At 54.2% G+C, this 26,492-nt stretch overlaps 1 protein-coding gene across 1 annotated transcript; it reads left to right on the top strand.

The window, feature by feature from the left end:
- The first annotated feature begins 1,079 nt into the window (after nt 1-1,079).
- MMP2 (matrix metallopeptidase 2) lies at nt 1,080-25,853 on the top strand. The gene is made up of 13 exons (XM_047711826.1): nt 1,080-1,551; nt 4,072-4,298; nt 5,215-5,363; nt 6,419-6,547; nt 6,784-6,957; nt 9,660-9,833; nt 10,734-10,907; nt 12,600-12,755; nt 14,148-14,283; nt 17,877-18,013; nt 19,063-19,222; nt 23,376-23,485; nt 24,953-25,853. Exons 1-13 carry the CDS (start codon nt 1,396-1,398, stop codon nt 25,054-25,056), a joined length of 1,986 nt encoding a protein of 661 aa, XP_047567782.1. The 5' UTR covers nt 1,080-1,395; the 3' UTR covers nt 25,057-25,853.
- Nucleotides 25,854-26,492: the final 639 nt, after the last annotated feature.

Raw genomic sequence — 26,492 nt, 5'->3', positions numbered from 1 at the left:
CAGCACAGGGCCTCCAGGCAAGCCTGTGCATGTCCAAAGCCCACTGAGACCTTCAGAGGCTTTTCTGGTTCTCAAGAGAAAGTCCAGACTCGTCACCATGACCCCAGAAGGCTCTCACTGGCAGATGGTTCCTGACCCTTGCAGCCTGTGACTTTGTCCCTCAAACGGGTCCCTGATGACCCCAGTGCCATTTCTTCACCCTGCCCCCCAACCCCAACCCCAACCGTACCCATTTTGGATAGAGGGAACTTCTTGCTGTCTGTCTTCCCTCGGGACCTTTGCAGGACTGTGCCTGAAGCATCCCTCCCACCACAACCCCCACCCAACACTCCTGTGTTTCTGTAGGTAGTAGCTCAGAAGCCACGTGTCCCTTCTTCCAGGACACTTCTCCGCTTCTCCGACCATGTGTACCAGTTTAGGGGCAGAGGACAGATGTTCCCACAGCCTGCTGGAGTTTCCCCTTAGCGCTTAATTCTCTTCCCTGAGAGAGGGAGGGGACAGGGACGGTAACTGCTGTGTTTCCAAGTGTCTCCCAGCATCATGCCCGAGGCCAAGCAAATGCTTCAGTATTTGCAGTAGGAAGAAGGGAAGGAAGGAAAGAGGGAAAGGAAGGAGAGGGAGCGACTTTCCCTGTTTCCATCTCTCTTTCCTTTTCTGTCCATCTCCCTCCCTGCTCTCTGTCCTCATCTCTGGAGTTCTGAAATCTTCCCTGACAATGCAGCGGATCATCTGTTTCTGAGTGGGCCTCTCCATCTTGGACCAGCAGGCCGTCTTGCCCTCGCCACCCCCACCCCACCAAGACGTCCCTCCGGGAACGCTGCTCTTCGACCTCAGGACGTGGAGCGTCTAGGGGGGTTGCTCCAGATGTTTCTCCGCAGGGGTTCCTGAGGCTGGACCGCAGGGGTGCCGAGATCGCGCATGGGACTGGGCATGCCACGGCTGGAGCGGCGGGGCTGGCGGCGGGCGGTGGGGCTCAGAGGCGGGGAGAGGAGAGAGGGGAGGGAGGGCGGGGCGGCGTGGGGCGGGCCGGAGCGCGCCCCCCTCCCTGCGCAGCCCGCGCCCTCCCAGCCCAGCAGGCCACATCTGGCGGCTGCCCCCTCCTTGTTTCCGCTGCATCCAGACTTCCTCCGGCGGTGGCTGGAGGCTGCGCATCTGGGGCTTGAAACATACAAAGGGGCTGCCAGGACCGGCGGGAACGGGCTGCGGCGGCGGCGCGGGCTGGGGGCGCGGGGGCCGGACCATGCGCCGCTGAGCCGGGCCAACCCCAGGCCACCGAGTCGAGCAGCCCCTCGGAGCGCAGCGGCGCGCGGCGGAGCAGGCGCCAGCCAGGCGGCGACGCGGCCACACGCACCGAGCCAGCGACCCCCCGGGCGACGCTCGGGGCCCGGGAGCGCAATGGCCGAGGCGCGAGGGGGCCGGGGCGCGCTCGCCGGCCCGCTGCGGGTGCTCTGCGTGCTGGGCTGCCTGTGGGGCCGCGCCGCCGCCGCGCCGTCGCCCATCATCAAGTTCCCTGGCGATGTCGCCCCCAAAACGGACAAAGAGCTGGCTGTGGTGAGTCGCAGCGCCCGCAGGCGGGAGTCAAGTTCGGAGAAACTTCCGAGGACCGGGGTCTCCCGAGCGGCCGTCCCCGCGGTGGGCACGCGGCATGGGGAGGAGCTTCGGGAAATGGCTTGGGGAGGGGGGCGCTTTCTTTGGGCTGGCTGAGGGAGGGATCTCTGGCAAACTGTAGGGGAGCCTTAGTAACTGGAGAAGGCCTTTGATAAACAACTTGGCGACTTCGGAGACCGGCAGGGTGGGCTTCTCGCCGGTGGTGGTAGGCAGGGGACGCTTTGGCAAACAGCTGGAAGGGAGCTCCTCGGTAAATAACGGCGGCATTGTCTAGTATCTGGGGGATCTGGCACGGGAGCCGCTCCGTAAACAACTTTTGGACACATCTGGGAGGTTGTCTAACAGGCCCTTGGCAAGCGTCTTCCTAGGCCTTTGGCCAAAGGCCTGAAAGGGGTCTCTTGAAAACGGAGGATCCGTTGAACCCCTGTGAGATTTTGGGAAGAGGGTCCTTTGGCACACAATTTGGGTTAACTTTTGCACACGTGTGGCTGAGAACTCAGGGCAGAGCAGAGCTTGGCCAACGTCAAGGCACCTTTGGCATACATCTGGAGAGAGGCCCTGGAGCGGATCTTTTGGCAAGTTTGGGAGGCAGGAGGGAAGCAAAGAGCGCATCTTTTTCACCTGGCTCAATGGACCAGTTGGCCAGGAGGGTCAAGGGTTGCACCTCGGAAAGTTTCCTCGAACTTCTGCAGCGGGGTTGGAGAACCAGAGGACTGAACTGGCCACTGGCCGGCCAGGCGCCCGGAGGGGCGGGTGCACGAGGGCCCTGGCGCGTGGGGCGGGGGCGGATGGAGCCCTGAGCTCTGGTCGGAGCGCCGCCAGCCCGCCCTCCCTCCTGGCAGGGCTCTGAGCTGTGGCTCAGAGGTTGTTTTGCCGCAAGCTGGGCCGGCTGGAGGAGCTCCCCCATGCCCTGCCACAGACCGCAGCATTACACAAGGGGGCTGGGGGCATCAGAGGCGCACTTCCTCTCACCCTGTGAGCGCCTCAGGGGCAGGGACCCCTCCAGATGTGCCTTCCAGCCTGCGAGACATCTACTTCCTTACTCCTTCAGCCACCAGAGAAATCTATTCTCCTGCATCCTTGCCCCAACCAGCCTAGGACAGGACTTTCATACCCTCTGGTCACCCAAGGAACCCCTTCTTGGGATGTGACACCATCACTCCTCTTCTCTGCATACAGGGCTCTGACCCTGCTGGGCAAATGGGTGGGGAGACCTTACATTTATAGGGGGCTCCTTATTTCAGGGGCCTGAAGCTGGCCTGCACGATGAGATGGCCGTTGGTAGAGGGTGAGCTCTGGAGCCTTGAAAAATCTTGGTGGGTCCCCACACCTCCTACACACAGAGAAGTTGGTGTAGCCTGGAGGCCATGCAGGAGGAGGCTTGAGGAGCCTTTTCTGGACTTACATTGCCTGGCTTCATGTTGGGGAGTCACGAGCAACTGGCCTCCTTGGGGAATGGACTTCACTTCTCATTCTCAGCCGCTTCTGCAAACAGCATGATGGTGGAGTCTCGGGGTTAAGGGGAAAGTCATCCAGGACACCTTGAAGCATACCCGGGTCATGCCAACGGGTCATGGTAGACACTCAACAAGAGATATATTTGTCATCATTGTCATTGTCTCTATTATAGTCTCTATTCCCCTTTCCTAACTACCCCCCCCCCAAAAGGTTAGGGCCCCTGTAGTAAAGTCTCTGGGTTTTTTTCATTATTCCAACATGGCACACATCACACATCCCATTTTCCATTGACTGTGGTCCATCTGCCTCCCCATACCAGGGTCTGAACCCTGGAGACTAGAAACTTCTGCCGTGTTCACCAGTTTCTCCCCAGTACTGGCACAGGGCTTGACACACGGTAGGAGCCAAAAAACATTTGTTGAACAGATAAATGAGCTCGCTCGTCCCTGAAACTCCCTAGAGGCCTGTTTGCTTTAGACCTCAGTGAGCACAGAGGAAGGGATGATTTTCTTTTTAGAAAGGACCTCTCCGGGATTTGAACCCGGGTCTGTCTGCTCCTGGAGTCCAGACACATAAGCCTTAAATCTCTTTATAAGGAAAGTGAGGGAACCAGTCCTGCCGTCATCAGCAGTGGGGTGAATTAAAAGAGTGGTCAGAGGTAAAGAAGAGAGGCAGAGAGTTAGGAGTTCCGAGCATGGGCTCCGGAACCGCATGGCTTGGGTCCGAATCCCCTTCTGCCATATGTGAGCTGTGGGTTCTTAGGCAAGTTTCTTAACCTCTCTGTGCTTTAATGTCTTTCTCTGTATGAGGGAGGTAGTACGAGTAACACATTATGGAGTTGCTATATGGGGCATACAGTAAGCGCCCACTCCATGCCATGTGTTACATCTTTTCTGTCACTCAGCTGGTGGGCGAAAGAGCGCGTTTGGGATCCTGGGAGGCTACCCAGGACCGTTGGGTCCCAGACTGCTTGGGTCAGTAGGATGCCGTGTTCATTTCTTCTAGCAATATCTGAACACCTTCTATGGCTGCCCCAAGGAGAGTTGTAACCTGTTTGTGCTGAAGGACACACTGAAGAAGATGCAGAAGTTCTTCGGGCTGCCGCAGACAGGGGAGCTCGACCAGAGCACCATCGAGACCATGCGGAAGCCACGCTGTGGCAACCCCGACGTGGCCAACTACAACTTCTTCCCCCGCAAGCCCAAGTGGGACAAGAACCAGATCACATACAGGTGCCAAAGCTGGGCGGCTGGAAACAGGGCCCCGGGGCTGTGGGACACTGGGTCTCTTTGTGCCTTGACTTCTCCCTTCTTGGGGTCCTGGGGAGTAGCCGGTGAGGACCTGGCCCCTTAAGTTCTGTCAATAAATTTCTTAGGAAGTGGAGTCAGACCAGAGCTTGAATCTCAAGCTCTTACTGGCTTTGGGGCAGTGGGCTCCTTAGGTTCTGGTGTGTTGAGTCTTGACTTTCTAGTCAACAGAATGGGGCTAAAACCTAACCTTCTTTGTAGGTTCTCTGGGAACTAAGCTTGGTCCCATATATAACGGGATATCAAGACAGACATCAGCATCCAGCATACAGTGAGAGCACAAGGAATGCTAGTCACTCTTGTTCTTAGACAGGCTCGCTAGGGCAGGGTGGAGGGAGTTGATGACTGGCTGCTGATTGAATTTTATATGAGTTGTTACCACGGGTCGTTGGTTGGGCTGAGAGCTCTGTTCTGTATGGCTCATGCTGGATTCCAAGGGTAAACTCTCTGTCTCATAGCCTCCCTGCCCACCAGCCAGAGGTGAGAAAGAAGACTCTTGAGCTGGGGGCATGGGGATGCGGGCTGGTCTAGGGCTCCACGAAAGCTCAAGACATTCTGGGCGGGCTGTTCTCCCAGTGAGTTCTCTCCACACGCACACATACACCTGCCCACGTGTACACACTCACGCACTCGGATGTGCACACAGCAACCTGTGCACTGCTCACGTGCTCAGGCACACACTCAGGAGTGGCACGCGGGCACGCACACTCACACTCGTTCCTGCACGGTCACACAGCGGCACACATACATTTGGGCACGTATGTACACACTTACATGCATGTGCACACTCCCATTCCCCCGTGCACACAGACACACTCGCATGCATTTCTACCCCCTGCAGGATCATTGGCTACACACCGGACCTGGACCCTGAGACGGTGGATGATGCCTTTGCCCGTGCCTTCCAAGTCTGGAGCGATGTAACTCCGCTACGATTTTCTCGTATCCACGATGGGGAGGCAGACATCATGATCAACTTCGGCCGCTGGGGTAGGCAGAAGAGGGGTGCAGAGACAGAGGGGCAGTCTGGCCATCGGGGGGCCCGGGATACTGAGCAGAGCTTAGACAAGAGGGTAGAAGGTGTAGACACTGGGCGGCCACACCGATTGGGGTCAGGTGACGTGACAGTGGGATCCTGAAGGCCGGTGGTCTGTCTGCCCCGCCCAGCATGGTGGCCACTAGGGGCACAGGGCCATTCACATTTAAATTAATTAGAATTAAACTGAACTGGAAACTCCATTTCTCCATCACACTAGCCACATTTTGGCTTCTCAGTGGCCACATGAGATCAGTGGCTCTTGAACTGAACGGAACAAAGAATACCCCATCATCACAGAAAGTTCTCTTGGCTAATGCTGGCAGACATGGAGGCATTCTAGATGTGAGAGTGAGTCAGGAAGAGTGGAGCAGTGTAGACTTGGGAGGAAGTGGGCTAGATCCAGGGACCAAGGACGCCATGTGGATTGGTCCTGTGAACGCTGGCGGCAGTGTGGACCTGAAGGTGGGTGGTGTGGACATTGTGAGTGATAGCATGATGTGGGTAAATGACACGGGCACAGGCAACAGTGTTGATAGGCGGGTGGACAGCGTGCTCCTGGGTGGCAAAGCAGAGCTGAAGGTTAACATTGTGGATTTTGGCGATGGGATGACTTGAGGGTAAGCGACAGGGCTGGACGGGCAGTGTGGGTGTGGGGTAGGTGATACAGACAACCGTACAGATGAGAGACGGTAGAGAGTGGCGAGGACATGGGTGGGCGTATTGGTCTGTGGGTAGGTATGATGTTGCCGGCCGTCATGTGGACAGTGAAGGTCAGTGATAGAGATAACGGGGAGCCATATAGACTTGAGGGGACAGTGCAGACCATCGGATGATAACAGTCAAGTCAGGAACTCTCTGCTGAGATGCTCTGTTCCCAGGATTGAATAACCACACCGGACAGGAAAGGGGATGGACGTCAGGGCAGCTAAGGGCCCACGGACGGGAGTGTGGCCGGGTTTCGGGGTCCAGCTGGAGCAGTTGGAAGCCGACACCCTGTGTGTTGCAGAACATGGAGATGGATACCCTTTCGATGGCAAGGACGGGCTCCTGGCTCATGCCTTTGCCCCCGGTCCCGGCGTTGGGGGAGACTCCCACTTTGACGACGATGAGCTGTGGACCCTGGGAGAAGGGCAAGGTAAGAGAGTGAATAGCCGGGTCATGCCTGGGTCTCCTCTCTGGTCCGCCTCATGCCTCGCTGTCCCTTGGCCACAAGGACTGTGGCTTCCCTGGCCACCTCGGGCCCCTCCATCTGCTCTGATGGGACCAGAGAGCCAGCCGTGGGAGGGAGGTCCCATAACCCGGCTGAGTCAGAATCCCGGTCTCCAAAGAAACGCCCGGAGGGGCTGACCGCCCACCCTGTGCTGCCCACAGTGGTCCGAGTGAAGTATGGGAACGCCGACGGCGAGTACTGCAAGTTCCCCTTCCTGTTCAACGGCCGGGAGTACACCAGCTGCACAGACACGGGCCGCTCCGATGGCTTCCTCTGGTGCTCCACCACCTACAATTTTGAAAAGGACGGCAAGTACGGCTTCTGCCCCCACGAAGGTGAGCGATCGCCTGGCCCCAGGCTTTCCTCCTCAGCCTCCACCTCCCTGGGTCGTCCCCCACTCCCATGCCCACTCCTCCACAGGCCTGATGCTGCCCATCAGCCAGCATCCCCCCACCGCCTCATTCACGCAGCCCCCCCCAACTGAGCCACAGCTGCATCCTTCTTGTCCACGCATTTACGTGATATGTCATTAAACCAGTTGGTTCCTTGGTTTGTTTTGTCGTTAGCAATAATAGTTGTGAAATCACAGGTTTGATGTGCTAATTATGTTTTTTCTAGTATGTGTGAGAAATGAACTGGGAACTGCTCAAATGCCCGGTGGTTCTCTCTAGAATCACTCTCTACCCCCAGACCAGGATTGCGGGGGTAGGGGCATGCCTCAAGGACATGAGGAGAGGCTGGGGGATGGATTGAAAGCCCAGCAGCGGGAGTGGGAGGCAAGATGCAGACACTGAGGCTGGTGCCCAACCCGGCTTGGGGACTCTGGCCCTGGGAATGTCAGTGATTGTTCCTGGTCTTGATGCTAACTCTTCCTGCGTGTGTGTGTGTGTGTGTGTGTGTGTGACACACACACACACATCTGGATGTGGGGGTGGTTTCATATCTGTCCGAGTCTTTGTCTTTGCTTGTGTCTCCATCTCTGTGTCTTGGCAAAGGAAGTAGGCCTGACTCAGTATTCTCGTACGTGTTTTTGCCAATGCTTAGGACACGACATTTTCAGATATTTTGAAACCGTATAGAGGGAGAAGTTTTTTAAAGGGGTAAGGTACTGACCTACACACTCAATCCTTTTTTAATATATTCTTCACAGTGAGACACACTCCATAACCAGAAATCCTAAAAAGACAGCGTGCACATCTTCTTACGTGGTCACGTCATTAGATTGGATGATTCTATAGGTCAAAAGCCCAGAAAACTGGGGGGGACATGGGAACAAAACCCAAAAATTAATTTTGTGGATACCTGTTTCTTCTCCATCCCGTAAAGACTCTTTGATCTATCTATGCCTCTGTCTTTTCAGCTGTAATTTGATGAGTTTGTGACTCTCTCTGACCCCACTGCAACTGAACGCTGAGCACCAGCCATCTTAACAGAAGGGAGGGAACAAAGAGCTAGTTAATCATGTTCCTGTTTACACTTTTAATACCAAATCTCTCACAATACTTTGTATTAAGTAAGAGTTCAAGCCATTGACCATTCATGAGTCAGAAACTTTTAAACAAAAGTAGTTTACGTATGTGGCTTTTCCCAGGAGGGATTCAAGCAGCCTTAACCATGCCATGTGTCAGTCCCTGTGATAAGAACAGAATGCCTTGATCGTGGAAGTGGAAACAGCTGTAATTCATAAGTCTGGTTTTTCCCTGCACTGGGCATTAGCCATTTACGTGGTCTTCAGCCAGATGCAAATACGTAGAACACGCACGGGTTTGGGTCTTGGGATAGATGTTCTGGTTACTCAGGCCCTCCTGACTGCTGAGTCAGTGGCTGTTTTTCTTTATCCTTGTTGGGGGCTGGATCTGAAAGGAGATAGGGGACTTCCTGGGGGGTAGACCTGCAGCTGTCGGGAGGCCAAAGGCAGAGGCTGGCCTCTGTGGAGGTTAACACTTTGCCTTTCCTTCTCTGAGGCCACCAAGGCATCTCTGGCTTCAGTTTGGGCTCTCCCCGGTGTCTCATTGTTTCTGGCTTTGCGGGGGAAGGTCTCCTGGTTGGGGAGAGGGGAGTAGTGAGGATATGGAGCCCTGATCCTGTGATCCCTGGCCCCCATTTTGGTCATGGTGGAGTTAACGGGGGGCTGATGAGGTAACTTCTGGCGCCTCTGCACACAGACTGTCCTTGTTACGCACTTGTGGTTTTGCTCATTGGCAATTCCGGAGACACATCATTTTGTAGCTTTGGGGTGGATGAACGCACGGGGGAGCGGGGGGAGAACCCACCCAGATGAGCCCAGACTCTGAACCCCACTCTCCCCCCAATCCTCCAGTCCTAGCCTCTGTCCTGGGGAGATTGGAGAGGGAACTCAGAGGGCGTGTTAAAAGGTTTCTGAAGACACCACCTCCCTTCCGTTCCCTCTGTCCTCCTCTGCTCCTCCTCTCTGTCCAGCAGGGACCACAGCAGGCCATCCAGGGAAGCCCCTGGGGTTGAAAGGGAAGTGAAGCTTCCTGTGTGTGTGTTTGTGTGTGTGTGCGTGCAAGCACGCACACGTGCGCACGTGTACTAAAGACTGTGAGCAAGAGAGAGAGGAGGACCAGGAGCCTTCTCAGAACTGTTTTCCTATCTCTCCAATGGAAAGACTCTTATGGTCCTGCCAACCACAATCTGCATGGCGTGGGCACGGCCAGGCAGCTTGGACCGTGACCTTGAGGTGTGGGCCGGGCTCTGCAGATCCTGTGCTATGTGCCAGATTTTAACCGTTTCATTGTTGGGAGGAAGGGGTTTGGGTGCGTTCAGGCAGGCGTCCCTAAGGTCTCTGGGAAGGGATGGAGCTGGCCAGGGAGGCAGGGATGCTCTCCAGGAGCCCGGAGAAGCACCAAGTCCCCCACCACTGGAGACGGTTTTGAATATTCTCATGATGCTATAACCTCGCTGGTGTGACCTGGCCGCCAGGGCCATCCCCATGCAGGCGCCCAGCTGATCCCCAGCCAGGCAGGCGGGTGGCCTCTCACATTCGCACCCTTCCCCTCTCTCCCCACCTCCCCAGCCCTGTTCACCATGGGTGGCAACGCTGATGGACAGCCCTGCAAGTTCCCGTTCCGCTTCCAGGGTACATCTTACGACAGCTGCACCACGGAGGGCCGCACCGACGGCTACCGCTGGTGCGGCACCACCGAGGACTACGACCGTGACAAGAAGTATGGCTTCTGCCCCGAGACCGGTGGGTGTCGCTGCCTCTCCCTGCCCCTCCGGGCCGGCAGCCTGCCCTGCGAGAGAAAACCTACCAGAGCCCCTTCCCCACCCCAACCTCCTTTCCCCAGGACTGGGGTGCCAGCCAGAGTGCTTAGCGGCTGGGACAGCGTGAGCACCCACATCAGGACAGACAGTGCATGGGCACCAGTAGCCCGTTGAGCTGAGTTGGGGATGCCTAACATCCGGCCAGCTCAGAACCCTGTCTGAATGGTCCACATTCCCTCAGCTTCCCGGGTAATCCTCTCTCTCTCTCTTTCTCTCTTTTTCCCCGTCTCATCTTCAAGTTTTTCTTCCCTGCCTTTCTTTGCTCTCATCCGCATCTCTAGCCTTCAGTTGCTGTTTTACAGCAAGGACTCCCTGCTTTCTTTCTTCCTCCCTCTTGTCTTTGCTTCTTTCTGCTTCTCCCAGCAGATCTTTACCGAACACCTGCTTTCTGCCGGAGACCCAGGTAGGTCCTCCCCAGGACCCTGCGTGAGGGCGCTCACGGTCTAAGGAAGTATGTTGGCACCGTTAGCTCTGCCCGGCCCCTTCTGCCTCGGGTCCCTCTGGCCCCATCCATGGGAGGCTGAATTAAGCTTTGGAATCTGGCTGTGTGGGTTGAGTCTTAGCCCCCACACTTCTGGCAATAAACTGCTCAGGCAAGTTTCTTTACTTCTACGAGCTCCATTTTCCCATCCATGAAACGGGGGGGTAATGAATGGTCCCTACTGCCCAGGGTTGTCGAGACATGTATAAAGTGCTTGCTTCAGGGCCCGGGGCTGAGCGAGTACCCCGGACGTGTGGCTCATTAAAGTCCGCAATTGTGTCATTCCCTGGTGGTGGCCTCAGATGCCTTACTGCCCCCTGACCCATGTCCCTCCCTCCACAGCCATGTCCACCGTTGGCGGGAACTCGGAAGGCGCCCCCTGTGTCTTCCCCTTCACCTTCTTGGGCAACAAGCATGAGAGCTGTACCAGTGCGGGCCGCAGTGACGGCAAAATGTGGTGTGCGACTACGGCCAACTATGACGATGACCGCAAATGGGGCTTCTGCCCCGACCAAGGTACAAGGCTCTGACCACTGGGCAGAAACACCAGACACCGCCCCACCCCTGCACCAGAAACCTTCCAGGGCACCCCCACCACTTATGGCATAGACTCCAACCCCCTAGACCCCCACTTGTGTTGGTTGAGACACGGTGGTGGCAGAGGTCCTGCCCAACCACGGAGATGCTGTCTTTCCCCTCCAGTCTTGACCACCCTTCCAGTGGGGTTCTTACTACCCCAAACATTCAGCACTGGGCACAGGGTATCCTATACCAGAGAATGATTCCCCTATGGGGCATCCCCACCTTCAAGGGGCTGGGTGGGCAGGAGAAGGGAAGAAAACGGAAGTAACCTCATTCTCCAATGCCACTGTCCACACAGCACAAGAGAGCCCCCCGAGCCTTCCTTGCCCCCTCGACACCATCCTTGGCCAAGTTATGAATGGGGGTTCTCTGCCAGTGCTGAGTGCTAAGGACAGAGCCACCTGAGACAGCTCTCAGCCCTCCAGGGCACACAGGCTGGGGCAGGAGAGTGACCAGGAGGTAGGCCATGACCTTACCATGTGGTCAGCGCAGTGAGCAGGCTGCCTGGGGTTCCGATCTGATGGCCCCGATGGCCAGGTGAGAGGGTTGGTCCGTGGCTGGTCAGAATTCGATCAGCCTCTTTTTCTGTGACTTTTCTTCTTTTTTACTCACAGTGAGGTGGAGTTTGGATCATGCTAACTGAAAGAGGCTGGACAAAGGAGTTTTTTTTAACCCCTGTCAAACAGCATGCTGGGGCCTAACTCTGTCCCAGTTTCTCCTTAGAGGCGGGAGTCTCCCTCTGCTGGTAAATGGCGTGAGACTCTGGAGCTGGTGTGGCACCTTGGGGTGTACGTTAGGTTCCCAGGGCTGTCATAGCCCAGTGCCACAACCTGGGTGTCTTAAAACGATAGGAATTTATTCTCGTGCATTTTAGAGGCTACAAGTCCAAAGTCAAGGCATTGGTAGGGCCAAGTTCTCCCTGAGGGCTACGTTGTTCCTGTCTCTGCCTCTTTTATTACGTGGCCTCCTATGTATCTTCTCTTCATAGAACAACACGGTCACATTGGATTAAGGGCCCACCGTACCCCAGGATGACCTCATTTTCACTGAATTTATCTGCAAAGAAGCTATTTCCAAATAAGTTCCCATTCCGCAGTGCTCGGGTTTAGGCATCCCACTTATCTTTTTGGGGAGACTCAATGCATCCCACAGCAGGGTATGAAATGGGGTTTGCTCTCTGTGGCCGAGCCTGGGCAGCCACTCCAAGGGAGAGTGGTTTTTACTGCTTCCTGGGGGAGATATGGCAGACCCACTCTCTTACCTCCTTGGAGACCAGGCATGCAAGGTTTGCCCCTACTCTTTGTAAAGAAACACATAGAGCCAGAGAACAGGATTTTTAACAAACGGGACTTGAAGTAGAGGATTTGCAGCCGCTTCTTGCTCTCCTTTATAGCTCCCAGGAAGCCCACCCTGGAAGGGGACAAAGGGACTTTGGCTGGCCCTACTTGAAGGCAATGGGCATAGTCTCTTGGTCCCGGAACTCTTAGGAGAAAGAAGAATGGATATGAGCCAACCGCAGCGCTCTCAGCCCCGCTAAGGTCCCCACTGCTGGGGCCAGAGACTCGCTGCTCTCTCAGCTCTCTCCCTGTCTCTCTGCCCCCACCCCTTCCCTCCTGCGGCCCTCAGGGTACAGCTTGTTCCTGGTGGCAGCCCATGAGTTTGGCCACGCAATGGGGCTGGAGCACTCGGAGGACCCTGGAGCCCTGATGGCGCCCATTTACACGTTCACCAAGAACTTCCGCCTGTCCCATGACGACGTCAAGGGCATTCAAGAGCTCTACGGTAACCCTCAGCTTGGGGGCCTCTGGATGGGGGTCTGGGGCTGCCTGCAGCCTGGGATGGAGGCCAAGGGTTCTCCAGGATTGCAGGAGACAAAGGCAGGCGGCAGGAGCGTTGATCTGGTCTGGGGGTAGCAGACAACCCCCACAAAGGTTAGCCCCTTTCCTTTGGATAGTCCTTTTCCTTTCCAAATAACACCAGCGTTCATGCCCCTCTTGGCTTCCCAGAGCCACTGCGCGAGGTCGGCAGGGGAGAAACTGGTCCCCCACTTTCTAGATGTGTAAACTGAGGCCCAAGTTAAGCGACCCTTCTGGCTCAGGGTCACCAGGTTTAGAATCCAGGTTTAACGAGCTAAACACAGGGCAGAATTGCCCAGTGTATAGAAAGACCCTGATGATACGGGGAATGAAAGTGTCTGGTTTTCATGCCGATTTTTTTCTTCTCTTTTAAGGTTTTATTTATTTATGTGTGAGAGAGAGACAGAGATAGTAAGAGAGAGCATGAGCCAGGAGGAAAGGGGGAAGCAGGCTCTCCACTGAGCAGGAAGCCTGAAGAGGGGTTTGATCCCAGGACCCTGAGATCATGACCTGAGCCGAAGGCAGATGCTTAACCGACTGAGCCACTCAGGCGCCTCTGATTGCTTTTTTACTTTAATGTGCAGTAGGCACAGTCCCACCAGAGCTTGAAACCAGTGTTAAATTTATTAACACTTACAATGAGGTTAGAGTGGGCCCATTAAAAAAAAAAAAAAAAGAAGGTAGCTATAAAATGGTCCTGGACCAAGTCACAGCAGCGGGAGTGGTGCTGGATGACAGGGCTAGGGGCACATGGATTTAGGAATGAACACCAGATCCAGGGATAGACGCTGGGTTCGCACTCACCAACAGCAAGAGAGGGAGCAGGTCTTTACCTCCCTAGACTTGGTTTCCTCATCTCTAAACGGTGGCCAGTTGCCATGAGGGGCAAAGGGATGAATCCTGGAGAAAGTTCCACACACCCAGTGCTGGACACAGAGGTGGCCGCGGATGTCCCTGACTGTCCTGCAGGCTTGAGAACCAGAGCTTTGGGTTTGAATGGTTGGGCGAGTCACTCAACCTCTGTGGGCCTCAGTTTTCCCATCTGTAAAACAGAAGTAATAATGATAGTAATAATGGTGGTGGGGACTGGTCAGGGTGACATCAGCCAACAGCCTCTGTCAAGACTCAGGTTTCTCTTTACTGTCCTCCCCGCGCCACATCCAGGTGTCCTCTCTGTGTCTTCCCCACGCTCACTCCAAGGCCAGAATACATTTTTTTCTGACTTTTCTCAGGCAGGGGTGGGTGGTCTTGGGAGCTCAGCCTGGTGGGGATAGTCGCTGGACCTGGGAGGGTCTGAGGTCACATCCTCCTTCTCCAGGGGCCTCCCCTGACACCGGCACGGGCACCGGCCCCACTCCAACTCTGGGACCCGTCACTCCTGAGATCTGCAAGCAGGACATCGTCTTTGATGGCATCTCTCAGATCCGTGGGGAGATCTTCTTCTTTAAGGACCGGTGAGTGTGGGAGCTTGCTCCTTGTTCTTGCTCTCTGCCCATTCCCTGTGATTCTTACCTCCCCAGCCCTCGGTCAGGGAGCCTACTGGGGGCTTCATAGAATGGCCTGTAGAGGCACTTTGTTCCGGGTATCAGACAGCCCCCAGATGTCAGTGGCTTATGGCAACAGACATCTCTTTCGCTCTCTCCTAGTCTCTGGGTCTGCTCTATTTGCTTTGGTTGTCTGGGTTTCAGTCTGAGGTTTGGGTTCGAGGATGTTCAGCACGTCCCTCATTCTCCCGGGGTTAGCAGCTGCTCGATGCAGATGACAAGCACAAGAGGCCGAATCAAACCACATGAGCACATTTAAAGCCTCCACTCACATCATGTCTGAGAATTTTCCATTGACTGAAGCAGATCGCACGGCCAGCCCCAACCCCTGCTGCCAAGGGTGGTGCCGTGAGGTCACATGGCAAACGCACATGGATGTAGAATTTTGAAATAGGAGTGGAGGGAAGAATTGGGAACAACAATCCAGGCTCCCAAAGGCTTTCTCCTGGAATGGCCTTGACCCCAGACAGCCAGATCGTTCCTTGGAGGGGGAGCAAGTAACCAAAGAGGAGATGTGGTCTCCTTTGTGCTAGAGGTAAAGGCCCCAGCTCAATCAGCCAAGAGCTGAGACTCACCCAGCCGCCCTAGCTCTCCCAGAGAATGGCAGACATAATGTGGAACTGCATTAAGGCATCTGCCCATCATCCATCTGTACATAAGTACATGCATACATACACCCATCATTCATCTATTTGCCCATCATCTATCGATCCATCATCTTTTTATCTATTACCCATTGGTCTGTCATCATCCATCCGTCGTCCATCCACCCATCCATTCATCCTACCACCCATCCATCCACACACCCAGCCAGCCATCCACTCATCCATTCATCCATCCATCCATTCATCCATCCATCTTTCCATCCATCCAGTGTGGTAATTGACAGAATGGGCTCTGGACCCAGATTGCCTAGCTGGGTTGGAATCCAGGATCTGTGGCTTACTGGTTGCATGAATATAGACAAGTTAATTATGAGTTTTCTGTGTACCTCAATTTCTTCATCTATAAAACGGGACTAGTATTCTTACCTATTTCATGGGGCTGTTTTTGGGATTCGAGGCTGTAAGATTAGATGCTTAGAATAATGCCTGACATGGGGTAAGTGTATGCGATCACACTAGCTAGGATTGTCAGCAACGAGCCATTTGGGACCTACGGTGCCAGCTACTTTGCTTTAAGAACTGGGATGGAGGTGGTGTGCTGGGAGCGGAGGGTACGCCTAATCCCTAGAGAAGCGTTCTCAAAGAGAGGTCCGAGAGCCTCCTACGCCAGAGCTCTCTAGGGAGTGAATGTTAGGAGTGTGGGTTGCTGCACCTGCCTGCACACCCTCTGGCTGAAATCTCTGGGAGTGGGCTCCGGGCATCTCCATATTTGCAAATTCCCCATGAGTCTTAGGCACATTGAAGTGTGAGTAGCAGCGGTCAAGTCTGGGAAACAAAGGCAGGGAGAGCTGACAGCAGTCCATAGCTGAGTGAAAGGATGGAATTGCAGAAGCATTTGGAAAACGCTTGCCTGGACAGCCTCGAGTCAGGAAAGGTTCTGAGTAGGAAGCAGCACTTCAAAGGGCCTTTAAACTAGAAGCAGATCTGGCGGGGGTGATGAGCTGACAGGTTGGGAGGGTGTTTGGGTCGGGGGCCCTGCAGGACCAGAGCCACAGAGATGTGAGAATTCCTGGCTTGGGGGAGGGAGAGAGAGAGCCTGATGAGGCTAGAAGGTGTTCTGCGAACTTTCGTGAAGGACCTCCTCCTCTGGTCCAGGCCCTGTGCTAGATGCTGGGGGACAAGAGCCCTGCTTTTTCCAGTCTTCTGGCCCACAGGGAGATGGCCAGGATGCAGAGAGAGAGGAGGGAGACTCAAAATGCAGTGAGAAGTCAGGTACCATCGGGTCCCCCTCCCCAACAGAGTCCTTAACCTGGAGCTCTTCCCACTTGGGAGGCCCTGACCACGTTCAGAGCTGAGACATGCGGAACCTGGGAAAGGGCGCAGAGCACAGGCCTGGGTTTGGAGCCATCTGTGGCCTGACACAGCGTCATTTCAAAAGGAAGTTGATGCGTGTTTGATAGGTTCAATGAATTAGCCAGTAAATACTTAAGCACCGCCCATGTGCAGAACGGGTAGTAGTCACTGAGCTGGGGGCAGGGCCAGGGGAAGGGATGAGAAGGGTAATAGGCAAGAAAATTAAACTCAAATCTTGGAGTCAGGTCTGGGTTTGAATCCTGGCAATACCATAATCTCTCTGAGTTTCATTTGTCGGGTAAAGATGGTGATACCTTCTTACAGTATCAGGGTGCCAGGAAGAGGGAACCCCAACTCAAACCAACTTACACAGCAGAGAGAAACTGCTCTCACGTGGTATGAAGTCCAGAGGTAGGGCTGCCTCGCGGGATGGAAAACGTTTCAGTGATTCAGTGATGCCTTTGTCCACTGCTATCCTCTGCATTGATTTTTCCTGAAGGCTGAGTCCCTCGTGGTCACACAGTGACTGCCAGGGGCCGGGGTGGGGGTGTGTGGAGGGGGCCACAGGCTTCCTTGGCCACATCCAACAGGAAAGAGTGAAAGGTTCCCCAGCTGTGAATTCCAAGTCTGTTCAATCTCGTGGGCCCACATGAATCATACAGTCACCGCTGAATCAATGCCACTTACCAAGAAATGCTGATAGGCTTAGACCAGCGGTTCTCAAACAACGGCATGTGTTAGGATCATCTGGAAGGCGTGTTAAGACAGATTGCTGGGCCCCAAGCCCAGAGAGTCTGGTGCATAGGTCCCGAGTGGGACCCAACAAAGTTGTGTTCCCCAGTTCCCAGATGATGCCCATGCTGCTGGTCTGGGGATCATACTTGGAGACCAGCGGCTTAAGCTCATCAGAATGGGGATGGGGTCCGAAGGTGGGCAAGCTTAGATCATAAACACCGGAGTGGGGTGAGGAAGGATGCTAGGGAAATAAACGTATCACAGATGCTGGTAGACCACCAAGAATGCATAGTATCTTGTCGTACTGTGAAGATTGCATTTTACAAGACACACAAAGTGCTTGGCACTTAGTAGGCCCTCCATAAATAATAATAGCTCTCACCCTTGCCAAAGTGCACATGTCCATTCCATTGCAATTCAGGAAATATTTGGAGTACCATCTGCCCCTGCCTCAGTGGACTTCTGGTTCAGTAAGAGACATTTTAACAAACAATCAAACTACTACTCCAAGGCACTCAGTGTTAAAAGCCTCAGAGGAGGAAGACTATGGTGGAGACAGAGGTAGTTAGGGAAAGCTTCCTGGAGGAGGGAGCAAGACAGGGAGCAAAAATGTGGCTTCTCAGCCCTGGCATCTTGCAGAGGGGGCTCTGTCCATCCTCCAGTCCCTCTCCAATGTGCCTTTGATCTCGCCTCCCCCTCTGGAGATACCACCACTGGGAAGTTTTTGAGTGGGTTTGGGGAGGCGTATGTGGGAACAGCTGCAGAGTGATGGAAGGTGTGGTTTCCATTGTCCCCTGCCCCCCACCCCAGGTTCATTTGGCGGACGGTGACACCACAGAACAAGCCCATGGGGCCCTTGCTGGTAGCCACATTCTGGCCTGAGCTTCCAGAGAAGATTGATGCCGTGTACGAGGCCCCACAGGAGGAGAAAGCTGTGTTCTTTGCAGGTGTGTGGGAAGGGCTCTGCCTCACCCTCAGCTCCCCAGGGCTCTGCACCAGGGTTCCTGTGAACCTGTGCGTGCTCCCTTTCCTTTCTGGATCTGTTCTCTCAGTCATTAGTTCCGGAAGCATGGGCTTCAGGGAGAAGGGCTCAGACACCCAGCATCAAACAGCACTAGCCCACGGAGTGAATGTTCCATTACATCTTAATTTTCAGTCCTTCCGACTCCTCTTCTAGAAGCAAAATCCCTGCTCAGTGAGGTGTCTCTAACACTTTTCCAGTACTAGAGCCTTCGGCAGACAGCGATTTTAGCTGGAACTTTTTAAAAGGTCGTGTCATTTTTAACATTTAAAGTGAATTTATTTCCAAAACATAAATGTTTTTCTATGGATTATAAGATAAATTCCTCGAAAGCAAAGAAGGAAGTAAATAATAGTACGGGAAATCTCTGTAAGTGGTAAAAACAACCGAGGTAGGGTCCCGTGGCCAACATTTAGGAAACCTTGCTCACCCTGGTTTCGTTGGAACCTACCGTGTGACAGGGGTCCAGGCGCTGACTTCATGGAGCTCACAAGCTAGCAGGGGAGATGGAAAAGCAGGTTTTTAAAAGGAAATGCAGTAAGGCTGTGGCTGGGGAGGGAGGACCCACAGGAGCCTGCCCGGGTCTGAGACGTGGGCCCAAAGGCTCGGCAGTATGATGGGTATGTGTTCCCCCAGCCAGCTCCCTACCTCCCCCATCCCAGAGGGGTCCTGGGCTGTGGTGCTAGTTAGGAGAAGGTCTCATGGCAGGTATGACATTTAGGGTACGTGGCTTGGTGAGTGAGCGAGGGCTGGAGGCACCCCACCGCCCCCACTCACCTCCTCAGCCAGATAAGCAGTTTGTAAAACCATATACAGGAGACCAGATTCTGGGCACTGAACCGGAAGTGAGCAGGACCCCGTGTCCCCATTGAGAATGGCCACAGCGGGGCCCCCGGCAGTCAGATGACAGAAGGAACAGGCCAGGCTGAGGGATTCTAGCACGAGGAACCAACACAACCTTTGCTTCTGCCCCAGGGAATGAATACTGGGTCTATTCAGCCAGCACCCTGGAGCGAGGGTACCCCAAGCCACTGACCAGCCTGGGGCTGCCCCCTGATGTTCAGCGTGTGGACGCGGCCTTTAATTGGAGTAAGAACAAGAAGACCTACATCTTCGCCGGAGACAAGTTCTGGAGGTGAGGGGTGGGCGGGGAGGGCACGGAGGCGGCGGGGGGGCAGTAGAAAGGAGGTCAGTGCGGCCAGTGTGTGGACGTGGAGAAGATGCTCTATGGTTTCAGGCTTCCTGCGTTAGGGTCGGTGGTTTGGGGCCTCAGATACCCCCTCTCTGACCTCTAACTTGACAGGGCTGCAGGCTCTCTGAGAGGTCCCCGAAGGATGAGCAGCACACTGCTGGTACAGGGCTGGTCGGAACCTCCTTTCCTTTTCCAAAGGCTTTTGATAGGGCCCATGTCTGCCCGGTCTGGAGCTTTCCATTTGGGGGTGACTCGCTGCAGAAGGGGATAATAAAAATAAGGCTAACAGCTGCTACTTCTGACTCTATATGCCAGATGCTATGTCAAGGGCTTTATGAGATCAGTATTGTTACTATTATTCCCATTTTGCAGTTGAGCCAACTGGAGCTCAGAGAGGTTAGGTGTCTAGCTTAAAGTCACCCAGCCACATCATGGCGGGCTGGGATTTGAACCTTGGAATTCTGGCTCCCAGAGAACACGCTATCTATTCTTTACTGTTCAATACTGTACCTAAGATAGCAGGGTCCTCTGAAATAGCGGTGGTGAAGGCAGGGGGAGGGCAGAGGACGAAATATGATGAAGAAGAGATGGGTGCCCCAGCTGCCTTCAGGAACATCCAAATTGGGCCCCCTGGGAAGCAGCAGGTGTGTCTGGTGTGTCTGCCATGGGCGCAGTGTCTGTGGGCACAGACTGGCAGGGGGCCAGTTCAGAAGCAGGTAGCTCCCTGCTCTAGGTCATCAAAAGGGAAGGGTTCAATTCCAAGAGGCCACGGTCAGGGCTACGGGTCAGGGAGCCCGATATCCAAGAAGGGTCAGTGAAAGGCCGCCCAGACTTCCGGAGTTTGATTATAATTTCTTCATATTTCCCAGACAAGGGAACGGTGGCCCAAAGAAATTAAATAACGTGGTCTATGTTACTTAAATGCAAGTGTGTTGACTACAGAGCCAGGACGATGACCGCATCTCCTGTGCCCTAACCCCACGCTCCTCCCCGGTACCCTCAGGGTCATTCGGTTAGTGGGAAGGGGTGGGGGGGAGCAGGGGCTGGTTCCTGCATTCCTCCTGTGGCTGCCTCTGGTGGGCCCTTTGTCTGCCATTCCTGGAACAGTCCAGCTTCCCTCCCAGGCCTCTCTCTTCTCCCCCTTCCCTGCGCCCCTCCACCCCCGCCCCCAGCTGCCCTGCATTCAGAAGCTGTTCGCCGGTGTCAGGGAGGAATTCCAGACATATTGCTAAGACACTTAGCAACTCAAGCTGATGGATATCTCAAGCCTCAAAAAAGAACACAGTCAGCCAGGAAACCTCGGAGCGGGCTTTCCGCCCACAGGCTCCGGAACAATCCTCAGCACACGCACATACTACAAATGGCCTTTCTGCATGGTAGGCGCCCTGAATCCCCTCTCCAAATCTTAGAATGAGGACAGTAGGACACACAGAAACGTGAATCTCAGAATTCGATCATAAAGACAGGGGTCTATGGCTCATGGTGTTGGAAGGACTTCTCTAATCTCCCTCCAGTGCCTCCTGGGGGATTGGTAAACAGACAGGACACATGTGGTCATGTGTGAACGCAAGGATGTGCGCGTACGCGGGCACTCAGGCTGTGCTGGTGCTTTGCTGGGTTTCGGGGAGAGTTACCTGCTTCCCAGTCCCTTTCTGCAGCAAGCCCACCTTCCCAAGTTGGGGTCCACGAGGCCCTGCTCTAGGTCAGCGACACTTACTTAAAAGCAGCCGAGCTGAAGGCCTTACTGGATGCTCTGGACTGGGTTTCCAAAAGAGACAGATGTGTCTCCCAGAAGAGGTGGTTGATGAACTTGACACTGTTACTGGAGCTGAGTCTGCAGAGGGCCCAGAGGAGAAGGACAGAGAGCCCCCGATGACAGAAGACAAGCATCTGCCTCCAGCCTGGCATCTCCCTTATGTCAGGGAGTACTCTGCTTCTGCTTCTGGAAGCTTCCACTAAACCCACCAATATACACTCAGCATCCCCTATGTCCCGGGCACTCAGCTGGATGCTGGAAGGCAGTTGTCAAGACATAGTCACACTTTAACTTGTGGAGCTTAAGCGAGAATGTGGGAAATAGGCATATGTGCATTTCACCTTTATTTCTTATTTAAGGTAGATACTATTCTTAGCCCCATTTTCCAGGTTTAGAAACTGAGGCTGAAGGGTCTCAAGGATACACACCTGTGGAAAAGTTGGGACACAGGTGTCTGTGTTCTTAACATCTGATCTACACTGCCAATTCCTACAGCTGCAGAGAAATACAGGGTGTCACAGAGAAAGAAACTTTTTTTTTTTAAGATTTTATTTATTTATTTGAAAGAGAGAGTAAGAGAGCATGAGCAGGGGGGAGAAGGAGAAGCAGGCTCCCTGTTGAGCAAGGAGCCCAATGCGGGGCTCAATCCCAGGACCCTGAGATCATGACCTGAGCCAAAGGCAGACCCTTAACCGACTGAGCCATCCAGGCATCCCGAAAGAAACCCTTTAAAAGACAGCCAGCAGGAAACACTGTAGGAGCCTGGGGACAGAGCTAAACGAAGAGCTTGGAACCAAATGAGTTCACTTCTCTAAGCCTTCGTTTCCGCATCTCTAAAATTCGATTGCCTCCTGCCCTGCCTGCCCTCTGCGGGCAGACTGGACACTAGCAGAAGACACATAGCTCCGAGCGGGGGCGTCAGGGAAGGTGATGTGGGTGGAGTGCTGGGACTCTGAGCTGCACACTTGAGTTTGGGATGCCCAGTCACGAGGAAGCATGTTAGGTTTTGCAAGCAGCCTTATGATGCAGCTGGGATCAAGGAAGGCTTTTCTGGCCGTTCTCAGGGTGATGAGGAGAGGGGGAAGCAAAGCTCCCCTGTAGAAGGGAACTTACAGGGGACGTTGTTGTTGGTGTCTCGGGTCGGGGTGATCGGGCTGGCCGTGGGGACGGGGACCCACTCTGAGGCACGGCTGAGGAAAGCCTGGCTGTCACCTGAGTGGCATTCAAACACAGGTCTGTCTAGACAATGAGCTCCGCAAGGCCGGGACTTTATCTTGACTAATGCAGTAACCACAGGTAGACAGAGGGGGAGTTCATTAAGTATTTAGGGAACAATGGATAGGTTGAGTGTAAGTGGAGAAGCAAAGGAACCAAAGTGACCCCAGCATTTAAAAAATTCTCTCCGAAATGAAAAAGGTGGCGGCATGGCCAGGAAGAAGACTCTGCCAGCTAATACTCAAGGTATTTAGCTGCGTAACAGGCACAGCCCAGCATAACTACTCACCCTGGTAGCTGCAACAGGGATGGGGGTGGTGGGAGGCCCGCCCTGTGACTAACAGGGCTTAGGTCCCCAAACCATCTTGCCCTGTAACCTGGCCATCCCCGGTGAGATCATCTCTTGGGACGGGGACTGTCACCTCCACCTGATGGATAAAGCAGCAGCAGTTTGTCCAAGCCTCTCAGCCTCTCAGTGAAAGAATAATGAGGCTGGAACCCATCCTTGGGCTCCCAGTCCAGTGCTCCTCATACCGCAGCAGGGATCAGAGTTTGGGAAGGGACTAACATTTCCCAAATACCTACAAAGTACCAGATATGGAGACAGACACTTTGCCTATGTTCTCTCATTTGCTCTCTATGTTAATTAAAAACATTAACTACAGCCCCATTTTACAGTTGGTAAAGTAGAGGTTCAGAGAGCAACTCGCAGCCCTGGAATCAGACAGGCCTGGTTAGATTACCTCTTGGAAGTTGGGTGCCCTTTCAAAGTCTCTGGTCTGTGAAATGGATATTATGGTAATAACTGTGTCCTGGGATTGTCACAAGGATTGACTGAGAAAGTATATGGAAAGCGGTTAGCACATTGCTTTACACATTAGCAATAATCACAAGACTGCTTTTATGGGACTGTTGAAGGTCACGTAATTAGTGAATAGTGGAGTCGGGATCCAGACCCCAGTCTGACTCTCTGGCCTTCCACTCCAGCCGGCTGCCTCCCTGCAGGGCTAGGTCTGATTTCCCAGGCTCAGCCAGGAACTGGCTGCTGGGCCCTCCCAGCCAGGTTTGGAGAAGGGCTAGCCTTTAGGGAGGTCCCATGGGTTCCTCATATCCGTTTCCTTGCAGATACAATGAAGTCAAGAAGAAAATGGATCCCGGCTTCCCCAAGCTCATCGCCGATGCCTGGAACGCCATCCCAGATAACCTGGACGCCGTGGTGGACCTGCAGGGTGGTGGTGAGCTGCCTGAGCCTCTGTCCGCTTTCTAGGACGTGCCTCCCTGCCCCCAGCCAGGGCCCAGCTCCTCCCAAGCACACACTCCCTCATTGTGTAGGGAGGCAGGCGGCGCTCAGGAGGGGAAAACAAACCAGCCCCTTCAGCCCAGTGCTGGGAAGGCATCCAGACCCCTGACCTCCGCTCACTCAGCCGGCTCCAGGCAGTAAGACCCAGAAAGGCCCATCACAGCTGCAGGGCCTGGAGCCAGGAAAGGGAAAGGCAGGAGGCCTGCTGGAACAGGAAACATGGGCTCTGTGCCCTGGATTTATTCTGGGGTTTGGTCCAGGCCTTTCAGGTTCCATAGGAGGCCTTGTGACTGCTTCTCATTAGCAGAACGATGGCTCCATTTGAGACAGGACAGACTTTGTCGTGCCCTGCTGCTGATGTGGTAAAGATCTCCCACTCACCTCCATGTGCCCCTGGTCCCACACTGAGTAAAACACAACCAATATCGGCAAGGGATAGCATTTGGAGTTTGCAAAACATCTTCCTGGGGAGGCTTCTGTGAGGTCTGCAGGGGCCTGGAAAGGGGTCCCAGTTTGGCCTTTTTAGAAGAGGTTGCATTTAAATTCCTCAAGGATTTCTTCCGAGCCCCTCTGCTACGCGAAGCCCATGGCCCTAACTTCCGGTGGTGAAAGGTCTCACACGTCCGAGAAAGACCTGTGTATTATCTAGAGGGGGCTAGGTTGAGGATTATCTTCAAGAATAAACATCTAGGGAGCACCTACTAGGTGCAGGGATTTTCAAGGAAGTAAATGGGGTCATGTATGTCAGGGGTCCCACATTTTCAAGTCCGTGGGGGCCAGGCCAATAGCGCCAATGAGCGAGGCAGGCGGGCAGACGGGTCTGCGGCAAACCAGAAGGCACATGAGTTATTCACAATCACCTGCTTCTCCTGGTTGCTGTAGGAAAGGGGGGAGGGGCGTGCCGTTAAGATATTCTAGCTGTTTTAAAAGGAGGTGAGAAATGTATATTTTCGTGTGGAATTTCCAGATGTTTACGGGTTGGCATCTTACTCAGAATTCAGAACAAAACAAAACAAAAACCTTTTGGTGTGAGCCAAATACAACCCATCTGTAGGCCGGACAGAGCTAGAAGCCTCCTGGTGTTCCACAGCTGGTCTCTGGGAAGTGCTTCATCTGTGCCCGTGCTCGGTGGAGTGTTGTTATTATATTTATAACAGCACATATTATCTCATTTAATCCTTGCCACAAGCTCGAAGAGGTTGGTATCTTTAGTCCCATCTTCAAGATGAAGAAACAGGGATTCCGAGCACTTACTCCCACAGCCATTCCCCTTCTACCGCTCTCCAAGGGATCTTCTCTGGTTGAAAAGCTTGTTCCCTATGGCAGGTGACTCTCAAAGCTCCCGGGAACCTTCCATGTCTCAGGACACGGTGGTGACAGCCTCCCCTCTTCCTCCTCCCAGGTCACAGCTACTTCTTCAAGGGTGCCTATTACCTGAAGTTGGAGAACCAAAGTCTGAAGAGTGTGAAATTCGGAAGCATCAAATCTGACTGGCTGGGCTGCTGAGCAGGCTGTGTCTCCCCCAGGCCCTGGCCCTCCGACATCTTCTGCCAGCCGAGCCCTGAAGCCAGGGAAGGACCCGGATGGCCTGGCAGCCTTCAGCTCTGTACTTAACCAGCGTGCTCACCCCTCCCTGGTAATTTAAGGTTCTGGAGAGTGACTCTGCCCTGTGCCCAAGGAACGGTGCTGATTGTCCCCCTCCCAGCTGCCTTCACCTCCCCACTCCGTATCCCACCAGCCCTCCAAAGCCACCCCCCAAAGAGATGCTTTGATGTTCTCAATGCAGCCCTGACCTGGGCTGCCCTGGTGCTCCCACACTTCAGGCTCTCCCCCCGGCCATGACTTTCTATGGCTGACAGCACCCTCAGAGCCAACAGACAGAGACTGTCTCAAGAGGGCACTGGTGGCCCGACAGCCCGGCCTGGCAGTGGGGCAGTGGGATGGGGACGTGGTCCCGCGGCCGCCCCACACACCTGACTTCTCACTGCTGGCTGCCTTAGGAAACTCTCCTACCTTAGCAGATCGCTTTGTATGCACTTTGTTCTTTTCTTTCAGTTTTTATTTTTCCACTTTGACGTTGAATTTCTTGACAGAAGGACTCAGGTTGTCTGAAGTCACTCCACGAGGCATCTCAGCCCACTGTCGGGATGGTTCTCTCATTCGCTCTATTTAGTACGTCCCTAACCCATCACTTCCTCCACTGGCTGGAGGAAACCCCGCTCAGCCCCGTCCCCCGCCTTCCCTTCAACAGTTCCCCATGGGAAATGTCAACGAGTATGAATAAAGACACCAACTGCGTGGCAGTGTTTGTGGGCTGTTTTGTTTTGTTTTTTTGCAGAGTCTAGAGAGGATGGAGGATAACAATGTAAAAAGTTTACATCTCTGCTCCCTCTGGAGCTCAGGTGATCTTTGCTGCAAAGGTCAGAGCTGCCAAAATAAAAAGCAAGAGGCCCTCCAAGTGGGGGAGCTGGAGTCCCTCTGTCCCGTGGAAAGAGCCTTGACATAGGGGTTCTGTCACTTTGCTGGCAGGGTCTCATTCAAGGCTTCCTGCCTTTTTGAGTCTCCGTTTCTTCGCTGACAAGAACACCAGTTCTAACACTGCTACTACTAACAGTGAACAATAGTAACATCCCCTCCATCAATAGAACGCTTACTCTGTGCCAGGCCCTTGACGTGCCTCACTTGGTTTAACCTTTACGACAACCTAAAGAGGGGGAAGCTATGATCCCCTTCTCTGGAAATCCCGGAGCTGCTGGGATAACAAGTTGAAGGCCTGGGATTATTTCAGAGTCTCCTTCTGGCTTTAATTAGACTTATGCTTCAGGCCTCTCATGGTGGGGCTGGTGGGGAAGGGGATGAGGAGTAGACACAACTCTCTGTGGGTGAACTTAGTGGGCCGAGAGTTGTCTTTTCTCCTCCCTGTGGCTTGCCCCATGGCTCAG

Source organism: Lutra lutra, chromosome 17 (assembly GCF_902655055.1).
Source record: "Lutra lutra chromosome 17, mLutLut1.2, whole genome shotgun sequence".
In the NCBI taxonomy this organism is placed as follows: domain Eukaryota; kingdom Metazoa; phylum Chordata; class Mammalia; order Carnivora; family Mustelidae; genus Lutra; species Lutra lutra.
This window is presented reverse-complemented; position numbering and strand designations above follow the sequence as displayed.